The sequence below is a fragment of the Oncorhynchus gorbuscha genome, linkage group LG04 (assembly GCF_021184085.1).
Source record: "Oncorhynchus gorbuscha isolate QuinsamMale2020 ecotype Even-year linkage group LG04, OgorEven_v1.0, whole genome shotgun sequence".
NCBI classification, from domain to species: Eukaryota; Metazoa; Chordata; class Actinopteri; order Salmoniformes; family Salmonidae; genus Oncorhynchus; species Oncorhynchus gorbuscha.
This window is the reverse complement of record NC_060176.1, coordinates 5,017,728-5,037,496: the sequence shown is the minus strand read 5'-3', so window position 1 is coordinate 5,037,496 and position 19,769 is coordinate 5,017,728. Positions and strand designations below refer to the sequence as shown.

Below are 19,769 nucleotides of genomic sequence, written 5' to 3'. Positions count from 1 at the left end.
AATACATATTTTTGTTAAGGTACCATCCTGAAGAGAAAATTATAATTTGTCATGATGTGCAACACACAGGGGGGCCTGGAAGAACCAACAACATACAAAAATGGAAATCGTAAAAAAAAAAAAAAACTTAACCTTGTTCATCAGGGGTGGTGGAGGGGGGGTATACATAAATACAATATATATAAATGACTATGTATAAAATACTTTTATCAACAGTTTTCAATGTGTTATATTATTTCCAACAGTATGTGGATTGAAGCTGCTTTACCCCCAGAAGGTTGTTACAAAGTGGAAGGCACACAGAGTCTCTGGGCCCAGTTTTTCAAAAGTTATCTGATTGGATTTCTGCAATCGGATAAAATGACACGATAGAATTGGGTTTTTCAAAAGATCCTCCAGATTTGGTAATCCAATCTGACCATTAAATCGGGATTAAATGTAGTTTTTGCATATTTGTTTTACTCCTAAAAGGTAGTGATGATGATAGTTTTGATGCCTAAAATGTGGATTATCTTGATCCCACTGGAAGGGATTCAGGATGGATTTAGAAAGTGAAAAGCACCACAACCAATACATTTCAATGTAACTAAAAACATTCTTACATCTGAAAAGGAAAGGTTCATTATGTTAAATTGACAGCAGTATTAAGTGTGTGGTCAGTTGTTATATTGAGAAGTGTCAAATACATGCATGTACTTACTTATAGGTGATATGCAGGCTCTATTATTTGTCATATAGTTACCTTTATTCATGTAGTTTACTCATCTCTGTTTCCCTATGACAGTGTGGTAGTACCATAACCTGTCCACTAGATGGAAAGGTGTAGGCCTGTTGAAAGCACTGACAATCTGGATTCTGTGATATCTTCATGTTGTGGCACAGAATGATCCTGTCTGATTATTTTCTGAAAAACCAGCCCAAAAACAGCCAGATCAATCTGAACCTGATTGCAAAAAAACATTACGGAATCCGGATCTTTCTTATCCAGATTAAACGTTTAGAAAAACTGGGCCCAGGGCATCAAGACAGTTAGTATGCATTCACACTTACACCCGATTCCCTGTATAGTGCACTACTTTTGACCAGTATGCTGGCCAAAAGTAGTGCACTATACAGGGAATAGGGTGCCATTTCAGACACTCTTTAGTTATTGCATGACAGAGCTCAGAGGAACACAGGTCTGTCTTGCTCTGTGGATAATTCAAACACCACCTTTAATTAAACTCCAACAAGTCTACTTACAGTTACAAATATATATTTACTTGTCTAAACGGGCTACCTCTGTCTGGAGAAAACCAGTGTTCATCTATCCATCGCATAAAACATATTCATCGAAAGTCAAGTGTCTCCATATCACAAACTCAGAAATCCATCTCATTTCTATAAAAATCCAAGTCATACTCTGCATGAAGAGTCAGCTGTACAAACAAACAACAGGTGTTTATCATCCTATCATTCAAAGCTGCTATTTAACAAGGTTTATAAGGCATTTGTTCAACCTGAAGAGGAGGATTGGGGAGTCAGGAGGAGAGTAGTAATAATATACAGATACAGGGTCTTCAGAAGGTATTCATACCCTTTGACTTATTCCACCTTTTGTTGTGGTACAGCCTGAATATAGAATTGATTAAATATATTTTTTTTTTACATCTCAACCATCTACACACAATAACCCATAATGACAGTAAAAACATGTTTTTATAAATGTTTGCTAATTTATTGAAAATTAAATAGAGAAATCTCATTTACATAAGTATTCCCACCCCGGAGTCAATAATCACCTTAAGCAGTGATTAGAGCTGTGAGTCTTTCTGGGTAAGTCTCTAAGAGCTGTGAGTCTTTCTGGGTAAGTCTCTAAGAGCTGTGAGTCTTTCTGGGTAAGTCTCTAAGAGCTGTGAGTCTTTCTGGGTAAGTCTCTAAGAGCTGTGAGTCTTTCTGGGTAAGTCTCTAAGAGCTGTGAGTCTTTCTGGGTAAGTCTCTAAGAGCTGTGAGTCTTTCTGGGTAAGTCTCTAAGAGCTGTGAGTCTTTCTGGGTAAGTCTCTAAGAGCTGTGAGTCTTTCTGGGTAAGTCTCTAAGAGCTGTGAGTCTTTCTGGGTAAGTCTCTAAGAGCTGTGAGTCTTTCTGGGTAAGTCTCTAAGAGCTGTGAGTCTTTCTGGGTAAGTCTCTAAGAGCTTTGCACACCTGGATTGTGAAACATTTGCCCATTCAATTCTTCAAGCTCTGTCAAATTGGATGTTGATCATAGGTAGACAACCATTTTCAGGTCTTGCCATAGATTTTCAAGCAGATTCAAGTCAAAATTGTAATATGGCCACTCAGGAACATCCACTGTCTTCTTGGTACATTTACATTTACATTTAAGTCATTTAGCAGACGCTCTTATCCAGAGTAAGCAACTTCAGTGTAGATTAGGCCTTGTGTTTTAAGTTATTGTCCTGCTGAAAAGTGAATTCACCTCCCAGTGTCTGGTGGAAAGTAGAATGAACCAGATTTCCCTCTAGAATTTTGCCTGTGCTCCATTCTGCTTATTATTTAATTAAAAAAAAAATCTCCAGTCCTTATCGATTACAAGCATACACATAACATGATGCAGCCATCACTATGCTTGAACATATGGAGAGTACATAACACTTTGTACTCAGAACAAAAAGTTAATCGCTTTGCCAAATGTTTTTGTGTATTACTTTAGTGCCTTGTTGCAAACAGGATGCATGTTTTGGAATATTTGTATTCTGTACAGGCTTCCCTCTACTCATCTCTGTCCATTAGGTTAGTATTGTGGAATAACTACAATGTTGTTGATTCATCGTGTTTTCTCCCATCACAGCCATTAAACTCTGTTTTAAAGAGACCATTAGCCTCATGGTCAAATCCCTGAGTGGTTTCCTTCCTCTCCGGCAACCGAGTTAGGAAGGATGCCTGTATCTTTGTAGTGACTGGGTGAATTGATACACCATTCAAAGTGTAATTAATAACTTCTCCATGCTCAAAGAGATATGCTCAATATCTGATTTTTTTTAACCTAATATACCTATCTACCAATAGGTGCCCTTCTTTGCGAGGCATTGGAAAAACTCCCTGGTCTTTGTGGTTGAATCTGTGTTTGAAATTCACTGCTTGACAGATCATTTTATGGGTGGGGTTCATTGATGAGATAGTCATTCAAAAATCATGTTGAACACTATTATTGCACACAGAGAGTCCATGCAACTTATGTTACTTGTTAAGCTCATTTTTACTCCTGAACTTATTTAGGCTTGTACTAACGAAGGGGTTGAATACTTATTCACTCAAGACATTTCAGCTCTTTATTTTTTATGAATTTATAAACAATTCTGAAAACACAAGTCCACTTTGACATGATTGGGTATTGCGTGTAGGCCCGCGACAAAAACGTCTACATTTAATATATTTGAAATTCCGGCTGTACCACAACAAAAGGTGGAAAAAGTCAAGGGGTGTGAACCCTTTCTGAAGGCACTATATCTACATGGCTGGAAGGTCACTAGAAGTGTGGAATGTTGCATATTACAGATCCCAGTCCAGCACCAGAGAAGAAGAGAAGGGGCTCCCAGGCACCCAGAGACAAAGAAGGACAAGGGTGATGGGGGTGTCGCAGTGGGGCTGCAGTACTACCTCTACACTCCCAGGGGGTGCTCAACCAACCGGGGTGTATGTACCGTCGAGGTCTATGCTGGTGAGAAAATCATGAGTACAGTATTCAACCCTTCTTTATTCCTACTGAGGGGTCCTATTGTTCCTCACTGAGCACTACACTGTTAGGGGCAACATTATGACTTGAGAGGGTATATTACATACTCCAACCAAACACCCTGAACAGAGAGTTTAGCTGCATAGAAACCGTTTAGGAGGTGATCACTATCTAAACCAGTGATCACCTCTGGGGATCTGAGCCCAGGACAGAGAACTAATGCTAAAAATGAACCTGAAGTCAACTGAACAGAGAACATGTTCCTTGTCTTTCTGCCATTCACTGACCCCAATAATCCTAGTTTGTCACCACGGTGTTCTCCTGTTTATAATCTGATGTATACATGTGTAGGTGGGTGAATCTGAGCTCTTTTGCTGCCATATGGGTATATGAAAGGTTTGTTAATGTGTATCTGGAGGGTCTTTTTGTGGACTGGTAGGTCCATGAAGTGTAAAGGGGAATCTCAGCCCAGTCTGTCCTGCCTAGAGGCAGGTAAAGTCCTGTGGTGGAGGTGGTGGTGTTGGGGCTGGTGAGGACACTGCTATGCCCAGCTGGGTGTGTGGAGGCCTGGCCATGGACAGCGCTACGACTGGGCACCGCCACCAGGGGACTGGGACATGTCTCTGCCGATGATCTCATTCACTGGAAACACAAAGAGAGAGGATACAGGTTCACTACAGCTGAACAACACAGTCCAGAGGGTTTATTATTATAGGCTACTAAACCTTAGCAAGGCTTTCTTCAATTTCAATTGACCCAAAGTTTTTGAGGCCACATTGATTGTCATATATTATCAAGAAAGCAAATCTAAATTGTGTTCCTGAATGCATTCGGACTGTGAGAAAATACAAATGTTTACCAGCAGAGGGCGATGTTGGCCAGCTCACTTACTGACTACTCTGAACACAGAAAAGTTCAGCTTCAGCATATCACAGTGGAGAGATAGAGGGAAAAACTCAATACATACACTGGCAAGACCCAGAGGTTCAACTCACAGCTTTGGAATGACAAAACCACCGTCAACAACCAGAAAGCGAGGAGAAACTATTCCATTCACTGCCGTCTGTCATTACCGTCAGACATGACCTTTGACAGCGTCCAAGATATTTAGTCTTCACCACCACAACATGTCGACTCCTATAAATATCATCCTCCATTTATTGAATGGCCTAGCGAGCACCATTTCTCTATTGCGTTTCTTCATTTCTTCCACCTCTTAATGGAGCTTGAGTACATTTCCTCTGGCCTATTATTGTGGGTTTGCGAGCGTAGTAAATGGGCCTGTATAAAACTAATCCATTGTTACAACACATGTTGTCGACCCCAGAGAGGCACTCAAGCACAGTGCTGTAGGTAATTACTCTGCCAGGCAGAGCTAGCTAGGCCTGATATTAAATAAATAAGTTATTTTCTCTCTCTGTCTCTGGCAGTGGGGCATGTTGGAGATGCCTCCAACAGAGGCCTGACTGTTACAGGGGTGCCAAAGCTGTTTTCAGCTCACACCAGGCCCAGCGTGGCTCAGCGGGAGGACCAGCGGGGAGCCTGTAAAAACCACAGCCGTAAAGTAAATCAACTTCTAACCCTCATATCACGCTAACTGAAGCTGCATCTGGTTAACTACAGTACCTGTGGAACGAAAAGGAGGGTGAGAAAGAGAGAGAGGGAGAAAGAGAAGAAATAGAAAAGAGGGAGAGAAGAGAGAGGAGAGAGAGAAAAGAGAGAAAGAGGAGAGAGAGAGTGAAAGGAGAGGATACGTAGCCTGGTTTGGTATTTGTGGAAAAAGTGAAGATATTTTCCACACAGCAGCGACTGGTAGCTTTGCATTCGTGCAGCAGTGGCGGCATTCATACACTGTTCATTTCCTGAGGTGGCACATAGGTGTCACAAATGACAAGGCAGGTCAAAGAGACAGAGGGCAAAGAGAGGAGAGGGTTTGACTATCTGGTTTAGAGCGAGGAGATGGCGAGTGAGTCCTCTGAGCTCTGACAGTTTGACACACATTAAGACAGATAGACACGCAGGTATTCAGCCAGACCTGTCCATACAGCACAGTGTCAGTACCAGCCCTGCTGCTTGGGGATTCCTCTTCTCTTACCTACAACTGGCCACTTGTTGTGCAACTGTCTGTTGTGAAATCATACATTTAATGGCCCACTGTGTCTGATGGACAAGTCAGCATCTGCTTTATATGGGTCATATGATATATGGGTATTTATATATGTGGTATATTATTGGTAGATGGAGTGAGAGGAACATTGACAGTCAAATCACGTGTAGATTAAATTCAGAGTATTATCGAGACATTACGGAGTGTGTTCAAATTAATTCATATTAAGATCTTCCCTTTATATTTCTTAACCACATTTTGCTGTGTATGGGGTTAAATAATCATTTATTCATTAACACAAATCAAGAATGATACTTTTTCATCAATTTAATTAAAAGCCTTGATATTCTGTATTCCAGTTGTTACCCCCATCCCTAAGATTCATCAGCTATATATCAACAGTTACCCCCATCCCTAAGAATCATCAGCTATATATCAACTGTTACCCCCATCCCTAAGATTCATCAGCTATATATCAACTGTTACCCCCATCCCTAAGAATCATCAGCTATATATCAACTGTTACCCCCATCCCTAAGAATCATCAGCTATATATATCAACTGTTACCCCCATCCCTAAGAATCATCAGCTATATATCAACTGTTACCCCCATCCCTAAGAATCATCAGCTATATATATCAACTGTTACCCCCATCCCTAAGAATCATCAGCTATATATATCAACTGTTACCCCCATCCCTAAGAATCATAAGCTATATATGAACTATTACCCCCATCCCTAAGAATCATCAGCTATATATCAACTGTTACCCCCATCCCTAAGAATCATAAGCTATATATGAACTATTACCCCCATCCCTAAGAATCATCAGCTATATATCAACTGTTACCCCCATCCCTAAGAATCATCAGCTATATATATCAACTGTTACCCCCATCCCTAAGAATCATCAGCTATATATGAACTATTACCCCCATCCCTAAGAATCATCAGCTATATATCAACTGTTACCCCCATCCCTAAGAATCATCAGCTATATATCAACTGTTACCCCCATCCCTAAGAATCATCAGCTATATATCAACTGTTACCCCCATCCCTAAGAATCATCAGCTATATATGAACTATTACCCCCATCCCTAAGAATCATCAGCTATATATCAACTGTTACCCCCATCCCTAAGAATCATCAGCTATATATCAACTGTTACCCCCATCCCTAAGAATCATCAGCTATATATGAACTATTACCCCCATCCCTAAGAATCATAAGCTATATATGAACAATTACCCCCATCCCTAAGAATCATCAGCTATATATCTGAATAAAATTACAACGTCTCAAAGTCATTGCACTCCTGTAAAACTGGTACAAAATACATTTCTCAGAAAAAGTAATTACAACTATTTCAAACATCATTTTACAGTATCGACAATGAATACTGTAGCGTCAACTGTACTTGCTAGTTGACTACCTTTAAAAAAAGCAGTGAAAACTTATTGGTGGTTCCATGATAGAAATAGAGGTGCTTATTTTTATTTGTTTGTGTGATCTGTGAGCTGCTACTACTGCTGCTATGACAGAGGGAGGGGCAGGCCTTTGTGCTTGGCTGGCTAGTCACTGTCTCTATCCTGTTGGTGTGGGCGGATGGTTCTTCCTCTCCCATCACACACGGCTATCTATCTTCACACATAGACTGTATTTCTCGGTTAACTGCGACAGACAGCTTTACATAAAACATCAGTCTACAACAATGTATCCACGTTCTAAACACAGCACACGAGCTGAAATGTTCAACTAAAAATGAACCATTATTGTATGTGTTTAATGTAAGTCTCAAGCACAATGTCTATCTGCAGTTGTGTGTCTGTTTAGAAAACTTTCCACAGAACACACACAGAACACAAAACACAAAACGATGCAAACTTTCACACGGGCATTAAATATCCTATTAATCAACTACTGGTAAGGTTTCAAAATGGGCTCTAACAAGACTGACAGTTAGATCAAATATTATCAATTAGGCCTATAATCTGAAGTAATGTAGATATGGGAAAATCTTAAAAATTGTGCTTGACTTCAGTAGTTTCATACCTGAACCAATGTCTCAGATTGACTTGTTTTATGACTGCATCAGAAACGTGATGATTTAGCCCAGCTTACTACAGAGAACCCTGGGTCTCTTTAACCCTCTGGAAGGGAGATCCTCTTTATATGACTAGGAGGGGGGGTCCCTATTAAGCCAGGGAACTGCTCCTCATACAGTGAACTGTCATTTCGCTTCTAAGGCATAGCTCTCTGGTCCTAGGGCTAATCTACTTTACTGAATGTGTGACTAAACCAGCCCATGAACATGACTTGCCTCCCCATCAGACCAGCGTCACCTCTCAGAGGTGTAGTGGGGAACGAACCCTTCAATCACTGTGACTTAGGCTAATTACAGTCAAAGACAGAGAGTCCCTCCTCGATCAAAGTCCATCAGTGTACTGATTGGTGGTAAAACTAGGTTTTCAGTGTGTGTCATGTCATTATCTCAAAGGGGAAACTCACATGAATCACTTTACCCAGACATAGGGGAGAAACAGACTGCCCTTGTTAAATCTACATAGTGTGTCCTTTCTGACCCCAATTCTTTTCTTTGCTTTTCTTTGTTTCGAATCACACAGTGATCTTTAACGTCATGTCTAGATGTATACATTTCATGTCAAAAAGGGATCTGCTAAAATAATCTCTGCAATGAGAAACAGAAGAGAAACAGTCAAACAGATGTGGATTTTCTATGATAAACAAGTCGTCAGTTAGGATGGAAAACAGGTAATCACCCTGGTTCCCCTCTGACAGATTGAAAAACCGTTCCCTGACAGACAAACACTGAAGTGTGAAGCAGAAAAGGGCATGTAGGGGCTCCAACAGAGAACCAGCTTCAGAAAATAACAAGAAGACTGAGGGATTGTTCTCTCCACTCTACCAAATGAAGAAGACATGTGACGATGGATAACACTAGTGCAAGGCACGGGACAGGCAAGACAAGATTCAGTTGGTCAAAAGGAAGACTTGCAATGACATGCACACATCTTCTGAGAGCCTCGGGATAAGATGTTCAAGTCAAATGGATAAGTCCACTTAATGATCATATTTCATTGGAAATATATGGTCAGTTTCAGTAACAGAAACGAGACGACTAAAAACATTCCAGGGTTGCTAGGCTAACATCTCTTTTTGCCTGTTTAACTGTAGCTCTGTAGTCTGTTACTCTAGTCTGACACGCTGCCAGAGAGACAGATCACAGTAACAGTAGAGCTCCAGTCAGAACACTATAGCCTCATTAGAACACTGCTGCAGTTTTAACAAAGTCACTCATCTCTGTGAATCATCTGTGGATTTGACATTTGTAAGTGATTCACAACACACACGTCTTTTGATCCGACCCCTATAATGTCTGCTCACAGGAAGCCATCAGATGACCACAAGAGTGAGTTACAAGGTGGAAGCCAACAGGATTGGAGCCAGAATGGCCATCCTAAAATGTTGGAATGGAAGCCAATAGGATCCGGAATGGCCAACCAGAAGATTCATCTAAACTTCTACCACAATAGACCATGACCTTAGGATGTGCAGTAGGGATCAGATAATGACACATTCTATGTGTCTGCTGCATTTCACAGTGACTAAACACCTAATGGCACTTAATGGCATTTTAAGAGATTTTTCCAGACTGGAGGCTAGTTTAGTGAGTTAAAAGAATTCCTGCATCTACATAACTAGAATGGCGGATAACTGCAGTAACCTGACTGCCATGTGGAGATGTGATATGGTGTGTGTGTGTGTGTGTGTGTGTGTGTGTGTGTGTGTGTGTGTGTGTGTGTGTGTGTGTGTGTGTGTGTGTGTGTGTGTGTGTGTGTGTGTGTGTGTGTGTGTGTGTGTGTGTGTGTGTGTGTGTGTGTGTGTGTGTGTGTGTGTGTGTGTGTGACTCAACAGTTCTGAGACACTTGACATATACACTCCCCTTACAGTCACACAGAGCACACTACAGGGTTTAATAGGGATATCAACTATAACAGTGGCTCTCTGTTAGGAAACACAAATCAACAATGACATCTAAAATAGACAAGCTAACCGATAACACAACCCATGAGCTGGTACAAGAGGCCATTTGCATACAAACAAGACAATATTATATTCAACACATTGATATGGGACTCTGTAAACAAATAAAAGGATTCTCTTTCTGTTTTCCTGGCTGAAGGTCAATGTTAAGTCCCAACATTACCAAGGATCTCCGGCCTGGGCACTCCGTCTGCCTGCCGCTGGCCAACATCTTGACGGAGAAACACACTGAAAAGCACACACACACAGACACGCACACAGAGAGAGATAGGAAGGCACACTGGCAGGACCTGAACCCCAGAGCCCAGAACCTGGTGGTGGTGCTACACTGCCAATACCTCTGCCTTCATTACATTCCTAACTCTTTAATTGTATGGAAAGACGACAAACAAAGTGGGCTTCCACTTGTTCCAGGGGCGGCGGTGTGTGTTTGGGATTGTGTTTAACTAGCTGAGTTTGGTTAGGTCCAGGCCTGATGCATTTTCCTACCACTGCTGTTTTTTCCTCATGAATAGAGAGTTGTGTTATTTATCTGCCATACTCGGTTAGAAGTTAGAAGCAGCCACTGGCTGGGCTGGGACTTGGACCAAGCCACCAAACCACAGAGCACCAGAGGAGAGTTTCCACTGTTGGGGACAACTCAGGACTCTGGAGACTGAGGCCTGCTTGACCCAAACTGACCAGCAGCATGGTGCCAGGGTTCTGTGACTTCCGTCTAATGGTAGTGCAACCTGTAGACTAGAGGTTGGTTCCCTGGGTCTGTAGTAGTACAGACGGACAGTGCCTACCTCATGGAGGGGATTGGAGTCTAGTGAAAGCTATGTTTCAGGAGCCTTAGTAACAGACCCAGATTAGCCCATGTTTTAAATGCAGACGTGTGTGTGTTTATGTCTGTGTGTTGTTAGCTATGCTGTGTCATCAGGGACCGTGCACATGCTCTGGGAGCGGCATTGCTCGTGTATTTGTATATAGAGTTGTGCCTGAGAAAACTGCCTAAAGTATGTGATTAACTACTGTGTGAACAGTGTTTACAATTTGTGGCGCCATACTCATAGTACTGACGTGAATATGGCTGTTTTTGGTGGGTTCATTTACTGTGTGTACTATGTGCCTGTGTCTCGCTGTGTGTGTGTGTGTGTACACTATGACAGCGCTAGAAATAAGTGTGTGTGCCTGCTCTATGTCGTTGTCTCTCACAAGAAGAGCGGGAGCAGCAGGCCCGGCCTATTATTAACCCAGAATGCCGTGCTCACGGCGAGAGGCAGCTGTGGCCCGAGCAGGAGAGCAAACAAAAGATGCAGGCACGCCGTGTCTCACACACACACACACACACACACACACACACACACACACACACACACACACACACACACACACACACACACACACACACACACACACACACACACACACACACACACACACACACACACACACACACACACACACACACACACACACACACAGCCTCCGCTACCTCCCCACCCATCTGCACTGTGTATGTGTGTTGTCTGTGCAAACACAGGGCCAGCTGATTAATTAGATGAACACACGGGTCGGCACCACAAGTGGTTCAGTCTGTCACCATGACGGCCGTAATCACCCTCACAGGAGGGTTCACTCACATTCACACGAGAGGAAGGGGGAGAGCAAGGTTGCACACACCTACAGCACGCTATACACACTACTGTACAATCACTGTCCCTGTTAATAGTGCACTCACATTAACACTGTTCCGGAAGATTGGAAATATATTGACACTAAATATGGACACTAAACCAAATATAGACTACTGGACCTACCAACAAAGAAGCAGAGGTCCTGTACACAGCAGTTTCCTTTCAGCTGCTAGTTCTAGCAGAAGAACTGCCTCCTCCTGCCTCTTACTGATAAATACATACTCTTTTTTATAAACCTGTTTATTGGAGATGATAATTCATCTAGGAGTATGAGAAGTGGGGATGCATTTTTGGGTGCATACTGCCAGTTGGGTGGGATCCTCAACTCGTCTGTCCATCTGTCAGTAAGTCAGTAAGTCTGTGCCACTCCTGACCCCCCCACACCCACAGTAGACCTACTGCACGCACACACACACGTACGCACGCACGCACACACCCTACTACGTCACCAGTCACCAAGGCCATCTGTTAGCTCACCACAGCAGTTTTACACTGTGACATGGTGGTACACATACAGAGACTTGTGCTGACACAAGTCTATGCAGGCAATACTACAGTGATACTCAGGGGCGCAACTTTGGTTTTAGAAGTGGGGGGAGGGGACTAATATTATATATATTTTTAAATAGTAGGATAAACACTCCAAACAGCCTACCCGACCGCTCGGAGGCGTCCGCATGGTCCTAAAGCACACAGTTGCCTTGTTTTGTATCACATTCCAATGATAAAACTGGGGGGGACAAAAATGCAATTCCCCAAGTGAAAGTTGCACCCCTGGTGATACTACTGTATACTGAAATCCTACCAGGGAATGACTATCATATCAAAATGTACATATCAGCACTGACTGACATGTAACTAACTGACCCTGTTCTTAGTTTGACTACTAGAACTCAGACAGACATTAACAGAAAGACACACATATAGTCTAGTAGACCAGAGTTCAATCACTTTCAAAGACATTTAGATGGAAGTATTTAGATATTTTTTTCATTTGAAAAGAAAAGTAGTTGAATATTGGAATGTATTTAGAAATATACTTGAAAAGTATTTGAAAACACTCAAATACACTAACTCAAATACACTCCCATGCATTTAACCCAGTTATTTTAATATAGTATTTATCACACTTTATTTGGATAGTCCGGATTTTCGCTCTGTAGATGGTCATACTATCAACAAACTATCTGTCGATAAACAATTGCTTGCTAAGGTTACGGTTGGGGTTAGGTTAAGATTAAGGTTAGGGTTAGGTTAAGAATAAGGTTAGGGTAAAGGTTAATTTTAGGGTTAAAGTTAGAGCTAGGGTTATTAGATAGTTAGTTGAAATGTTACTGATAGTCTGAGAGCATCTACATATGGACTATCCAAATAAAGTGTTACCGAAAATACTTGAAAATACTTCCAATAGAAGTAGTTAATTCGGTCCACATTATTTGAAAATAGTCAAATACAGAAAACAATGTATTTAAATAACAAATACTTAAATACACATGAACCCTGGTCTGCTCTGTGGTATATTTCATGTGCTGCTCTGACCTCCTAAAACCTCAGTCGTTCCATTGCTGCACTGCGCTGCTCAGTCATTCACTGCTTCATGATGTCCTACAGAGCCAGTGTGTGTGCGTGTGTGTTTTGTGTGTCTGTTTGTTTGTGCGTCCTACAGAGCCTGCATGGCACAGAAGCTATTTCTAGGCCTCGCTCAGACAGGGACTTACTAATCCCAGGGTGAACCTGTCAGTCTTTTCAGTCAACAACTTTTCTCACACTTTTCTTCTTGGTATGTACAGGTAACTGCCAAAATAAAGGAAACACGCGAGTAAATGAGGGATACAAAGCATATTGAAAGCAAGTGATTCCACCCTGGTGTGGAATTAACATCCCATCATCATGCTTAGGGTCAAATATAAAAAAGCTGGGCAGGCCCATTTGGCAGGAGCTTCGGTGACCAAGACTGCTCAACTTGCTGATGTTTCACAATATGCCATGGCCGTGTCAGTCACTAGATCTCAAACCAGTTGAACACTTATGAGAGATTCTGGAACGTTTTTCCCCCATCATCAACAAATGGCTCATGGAAAAATGGTGTCGCATCCCTCCAATAGAGTCCCAGACACTTGTAGAATCTATGCCAAGGTGCATTGAAGCTGTTCTGTCTCGTGGTGTTTCCTTTATTTTGGCAGTTACCTGTAGCTACACCGACTGAGGGAAAATTGACTGAGGCAGCCAGACTTTTACTTGAACAATGTGTGTGTGAATGTGTGTGTGAGAGAGAGAGAAATAGAGAGTGAGTAATTAAAGATATAGTGATTATGATTATGCGTGCGTACACACAACTGTGCGACTAAGTCTGAGTGTATGAGTGTGTGTAGGCATACACATGCAGGGTATTATGCAGCTGGTGAACTTGTGTCTGATGGCCTTTCATACATGACTTATTGATAATGGGCCGTGTAATTAGCCTGGCCCTTGCTAGCACACAATACAGCACTTCCTGATGCACACACACTTTCTGTCGCAGCCACTCCAGGCTGTTTATTAACTATGGGCCATTTGACTGCTGTTTATTTGAATACGTGACTGAGCGGGACCAGTGTGCAGAGAAGCAGAAGTGGCTGTGCATGGCAGATTAGAAACTAAATGGGGAATGGTGGTTTCTCAAACGGCTTGTGCCGAGTTAGGATTTGTAGTGTTCTTGAAGTGAAGAGGCACTGTTAATGAGTTAGTCTCATCATTCTCCAGTCAGTTTGTTATACCACCGTAAATAGAGGTACATTAGTCCTCTTCAGAATGGAAGGGCCTTCCATACACAGTAATTACAGAGGCTGTGGTCTCTGTGGTATAAAACATTTTCCTAGTATTCCCACTTTTGTAACATCCAGTCATTACAAACGAGCTGAACTCAAAGAATGAATCTCCTTACTGGTGTGTGTGTGTGTGTGTGTGTGTGTGTGTGTGTGTGTGTGTGTGTGTGTGTGTGTGTGTGTGTGTGTGTGTGTGTGTGTGTGTGTGTGTGTGTGTGTGTGTGTGTGTGTGTGTGTGTGTGTGTGTGTGTGTGTGTGTGTGTGTGTGTGTGTGTGTGTCAGATGGGATGAGCTATTTGTGACGAGGTCAATAGTGCGAGAGTCATTAGTCTATTGTGCTGCTATGATGTCCAATCCTCCTGTCAGGACCCCTCAATAACAACCCTACTGTGTACAAAACCCAACTGACGGTTTACGTGCTGTATTTATGAAATACAAATCACTACAACGAGACATCATTTCACCCAGGAGAATTCAGTAACTGGTGGAAGGTATCTTTTTACACAGTGTTATAAAACAGAAGCATTTTTGTAAAACACGTGTTAGCTGGATGCTATGCAACAATGTAATGTAATGCAACTTTTTAAAATTCTAAAAGGATAATAAAATAATGAAAATGTAAGGGCTTTTAAATTCCCTCTAATCAAGAGAGAATGAGACACAGAGAGAGTGTGGTGAGTACAGACACAGAGAGAGTGTAGTGAGTACAGACACAGAGAGAGTGTAGTGAGTACAGACACAGAGAGAGTGTAGTGAGTACAGACACAGAGAGTGTAGTGAGTACAGACACAGAGTGCAGTGAGTACAGACACAGAGAGAGTGTAGTGAGTACAGACACAGAGAGTGTAGTGAGTACAGACACAGAGAGAGTGTAGTGAGTACAGACACAGAGAGAGTGTAGTGAGTATACAGACACAGAGAGTGTAGTGAGTACAGACACAGAGAGTGTAGTGAGTACAGACACAGAGAGTGTAGTGAGTACAGACACAGAGAGAATGTAGTCAATACAGACACAGAGAGTGTAGTGAGTACAGACACAGAGAGAGTGTAGTGAGTACAGACACAGAGAGTGTAGTGAGTACAGACACAGAGAGAGTGCAGTGAGTACAGACACAGAGAGAGTGTAGTGAGTACAGACACAGAGAGTGTAGTGAGTACAGACACAGAGAGTGTAGTGAGTACAGACACAGAGAGAGTGTAGTGAGTATACAGACACAGAGAGTGTAGTGAGTACAGACACAGAGAGTGTAGTGAGTACAGACACAGAGAGTGTAGTGAGTACAGACACAGAGAGTGTAGTGAGTACAGACACAGAGAGAATGTAGTCAATACAGACACAGAGAGAGTGTAGTGAGTACAGACACAGAGAGAGTGTAGTGAGTATACAGACACAGAGAGTGTAGTGAGTACAGACACAGAGAGTGTAGTGAGTACAGACACAGAGAGAGTGTAGTAAGTACAGACACAGAGAGATGGAGAGGCTGACAGACAGAGCTGTGTCTTACCGTCGTCCAGTGTGATGTCCTGTAGGCCGATGGTTCTGAAGGTGGGCTCTCTCTCCTCCGGCTCCTGCTTGATGTTCACACTCTCCCCCTCCATAGGGAAGGGGCTCTGCTGGGGGGCAAGGGGGTGCTGCTGCACGGGGTTGCCGCTGCACGAGCCTGGGGACAGGCTGGACATGACAGGGCTGCTGGCCTGGAGACTGTGTGCTGGGGGGCCCAGAGGGCTGCCGGTGGGGGAGGTGGGCGACTGGTAGGGCAGGGAGTGGAGCTGGGGGGAGGATGGCCCAGAATGGGGCGATGGAACCATGTGGGCTGGAGGGGCACTGGAGGTAGTGGGACAGGAGGCAGACCTCTGGCTGGTGGGGTGGTAGCCCCCCATAGCTCTCTGCAGCTGGGGGGAGGGCTGCATCGGATGGTTGGTGAGGGTGGGTGAGGGCTGGCCCATGGGGTGGTTGGGGCGGGTGGGCGAGGGAACCTGGCTGGGGTTGGGGGGGCAGTGGTAGCCCATGGAGAGCAGGTGAGGGGCAGAGTGAGAGGAGTGGGTCATGGGCTGGCTGTGGGGGGCCGTGGAGATGGGGCTGTGGGGGCTGGAGGCCTGCTGGGAGGAGGTGGATGGGGAGGAGTGGTACACCATACCCAGCCCCATGGGGTGGGGGTGTGAGGCCCCGGGGTCAGACTGCTGGTGGTGGTAAGGCATCCTCTCATAGCTCTGCGGAGCCCCAGTGTTCATGTTCATGGAAAGGCTGGGCTGGCCATTGTAGGGCAGGTTGGGATTTAGGTTGCTTAGGTGGCTGGGGTGGGTGTGACTCTGCTGCATAGGATGGTGTTGGTAGGAGGGCCTGTTGAGAGGGGCTGGGCCCGGATGGAACGTCATGTGGCAGTCAGCAGGCGTGTGGAGGCCTCGGCCCTGGAGGTGAGGCAGGTGCTGGAAGGTGGGGGAGCCCATGAGGGGGCAGGCAGGCTGCAGAGTATGGAGGCTGGAGCCGGGTCCCGCAGCCAGGCCCCGGGGAGAGCTGGACAGAAGGCCCTCCGGTGGGTGGCCCTGCTCAGGGGAAGGCAGCTGGGTGTGGGTACTGTGGACCAGGCTGGCAGCATGGGCCAGGGGCATGGACATACCAGGCATGGGGGGCACAGCAGGGGGCCCTTCCATCTCTTCTCTGTTGTGCTCTTGCTTCACCAGGACTGGAGACAGTGAGTGAGAGTGAGCGAGAGAGAGAGAGTGAGAGTGAGCGAGAGAGTGAGAGAGTGAGGGAGGGCAGTAGACAGAGAGAGAGAGAGAGAGAGAGAGAGAGAGAGAGAGAGAGAGAGAGAGAGAGAGAGAGAGAAAGAGAGAGAGAGAGAGAGAGAGAGAGAGAGAGAGAGAGAGAGAGAGAGAGAGAGAGAGAGAGAGAGAGAGACTCAGTACAGGAAACCAACACATTGCCATTCACATGATACCAGCATTAATATGTTCAAATCTTTCATTGCAGCCATAAATATTTTGGTGACGTATGTGATGATTATGACAACAGAAAATGAAAAACACAAGGCAGTACTCATTTGTTTTACCAAATTCTGGAACACCACAAGTCGACAAATCTCAGAATTAACTTCCCGATCAACATCCACCAAGTCAAAGCATTGTGGTTCACCCAAGTTCAGAATGTATGTGTTAACTATATTAGAAATGTTTACTTAAACGGAGCACCTTTACAACAGCTCATAGCACAACTCTGCTGTGTACCAATCAGTAACCTATTTCCCAATCTGGTGCTTGTGACCGGGCAGGGTTTTATTTTGACTCAGCTCTGAATCAGAGAGAGGGAGCATATGTTGTTGGGTTTGGGTGCCATAATGTTGACTGCAGTATGGGGAGAAGCAAAATGCCTTCCAGCCATGCTGAAACCAGGAGGAGGACAAACCAGTTCACAGCCCCTAGTACCCCTACTACCTCCCAGGGCCCTCCCTCTGACAGGCATGTTACTGAGAGAATACAGCCAGGAAGACTTGTGTCTGAGGGGGAAGGGACAGAGATACTGTGATAGATTGGGTTTAATGGTGCTTTTATACATGTTTTGGTTTTGAAGGGGAAAGGCACTGCGATATTGTAGAGACAGAAGGAGTCTTCCTCTGGACTATGCCGACAGCACCTATCCAAGAAGGAGTCTTCCTCTGGACTATGCCGACAGCACCTATCCAAGAAGGGGTCTTCCTCTGGACTATGCCGACAGCACCTATCCAAGAAGGATTCTTCCTCTGGACTATGCTGACAGCACCTATCCAAGAAGGAGTCTTCCTCTGGACTATGCCGACAGCACCTATCCAAGAAGGGGTCTTCCTCTGGACTATGCCGACAGCACCTATCCAAGAAGGAGTCTTCCTCTGGACTATGCCGACAGCACCTATCCAAGAAGGGGTCTTCCTCTGGACTATGCCGACAGCACCTATCCAAGAAGGGGTCTTCCTCTGGACTATGCCGACAGCACCTATCCAAGAAGGGGTCTTCCTCTGGACTATGCCGACAGCACCTATCCATACTTGGCCAACCCTAATGACAAAGTTTTTCTTGTCTTGACCACCTGAGAACCCTACACATTCTAATCATGACATCCTCCTTAAGGGATCTCAGAAGTTAACTGATGCTCTTTTCTCACAGTTCAGCCCTAAACCGGGCCAGCCTGGGCCCTACTACCCACGCACACTAGGTAGCACAGTATGATTGGTGGGCCGGTGATGCCACAATTAAGCGTGCGGTGTCCGTGGTAACAATAGTGGCGTCTACACTGACAGAGCAGGCTTCCTGTGCTGTTCTCTAATTGGCTGTCCTGGTAGGGTAGCGTGGAAAACAGGAAGCACTAGAAGAGTGGGCGACGTGCTGCAAACAGAGAGTGGGTGTAGGGGAACATACACATCTAAACACAAGCACACACACTGCTGTGGTAGATATCAGAAATTGCTCACGTGTCATTATATTCCGCCAACAGTTTTCGTTTTGACTAATGTTGGTTTGACGTTATTGTTGGAAAACAATAACAATATCAAGCAACTATGCAGGGATTTGCCTTAATGAAATACATTAGGAAACTGTAGAATCCAAGTTTAAAAAATTGTTTTTAAATGCAACCCTGGAGAGATTTCATTTTAGACAAACAACACTGTTTGAAATTCCCACAATTCCTGTGTGCAATAAAATGTTCCTGGAGAGCAGAGGTTTACATACTAAAACTTAAATGCAAATACACATCAGAAATAGACAGCAATAGAGTTCCATGGTGCTTTACATAACAGTTGGCGGGTGCACATGTAACTGTTAGTGGAGGTGCCCCTTCTTTAACCACAGCTATGCAAACTGGGAGGGAAAGTTCCAAGCTCTCCAAAACCGGGTTAGTTAGCTAAGCCCAAAAGCAGGAACCTCGGCAGTGTGTGTATGTTTGTTTGCGTGTGCTGCTGCTTTCCATGGCTGTATCTGCTTTCTGTCAATCCCCCTGAGAGGTCAACAGAGGAGTGACAGAGGAGGAGTGACAGAGGAGGAGTGACAAGCAGGTTTCAACGTGACTCCACATGATCCTGTTCTAGTATGTCTTTAGAACAATCCAACTGCCACACATACCACACAACTGCTACATCATATAAATGGAGTTGATGAGATGTTAGCTAAACACCACGTGTTGCCAGATCTAATCATCTGCAGTGGAACACAACCGCCAGTGATTCTAAATACTTGCAATTCAAGCACTATGATTGGTGCAGAATGTAGATCATCCTACCTGACAGGTAAGTGAAGCGTTGTGATTGGCTCCTTTTCCGTTTGCCGTTACACACGTAGAACTGCACCTGAACAGCCGAGGTCACGGTCTTACTGTGGTAGGGAGGAACCTCCACTACGACGCTCGACTGGGAGAAGGATCCAACACA

At 44.1% G+C, this 19,769-nt stretch overlaps 1 protein-coding gene across 1 annotated transcript in view; it reads right to left on the bottom strand.

The window, feature by feature from the left end:
* Positions 1–2,474: 2,474 nt before the first annotated feature.
* The window catches only part of LOC124033564 (nuclear factor of activated T-cells, cytoplasmic 3-like), a 98,368-nt gene continuing 81,073 nt past the window's right edge, over positions 2,475–19,769 (bottom strand). Inside the window, 3 exon segments of the mRNA XM_046345610.1 lie at positions 2,475–4,354; positions 15,879–17,057; positions 19,622–19,748. Of these exon segments, the coding sequence (XP_046201566.1) occupies positions 4,296–4,354; positions 15,879–17,057; positions 19,622–19,748 (1,365 nt within the window). The 3' untranslated portion in view covers positions 2,475–4,295.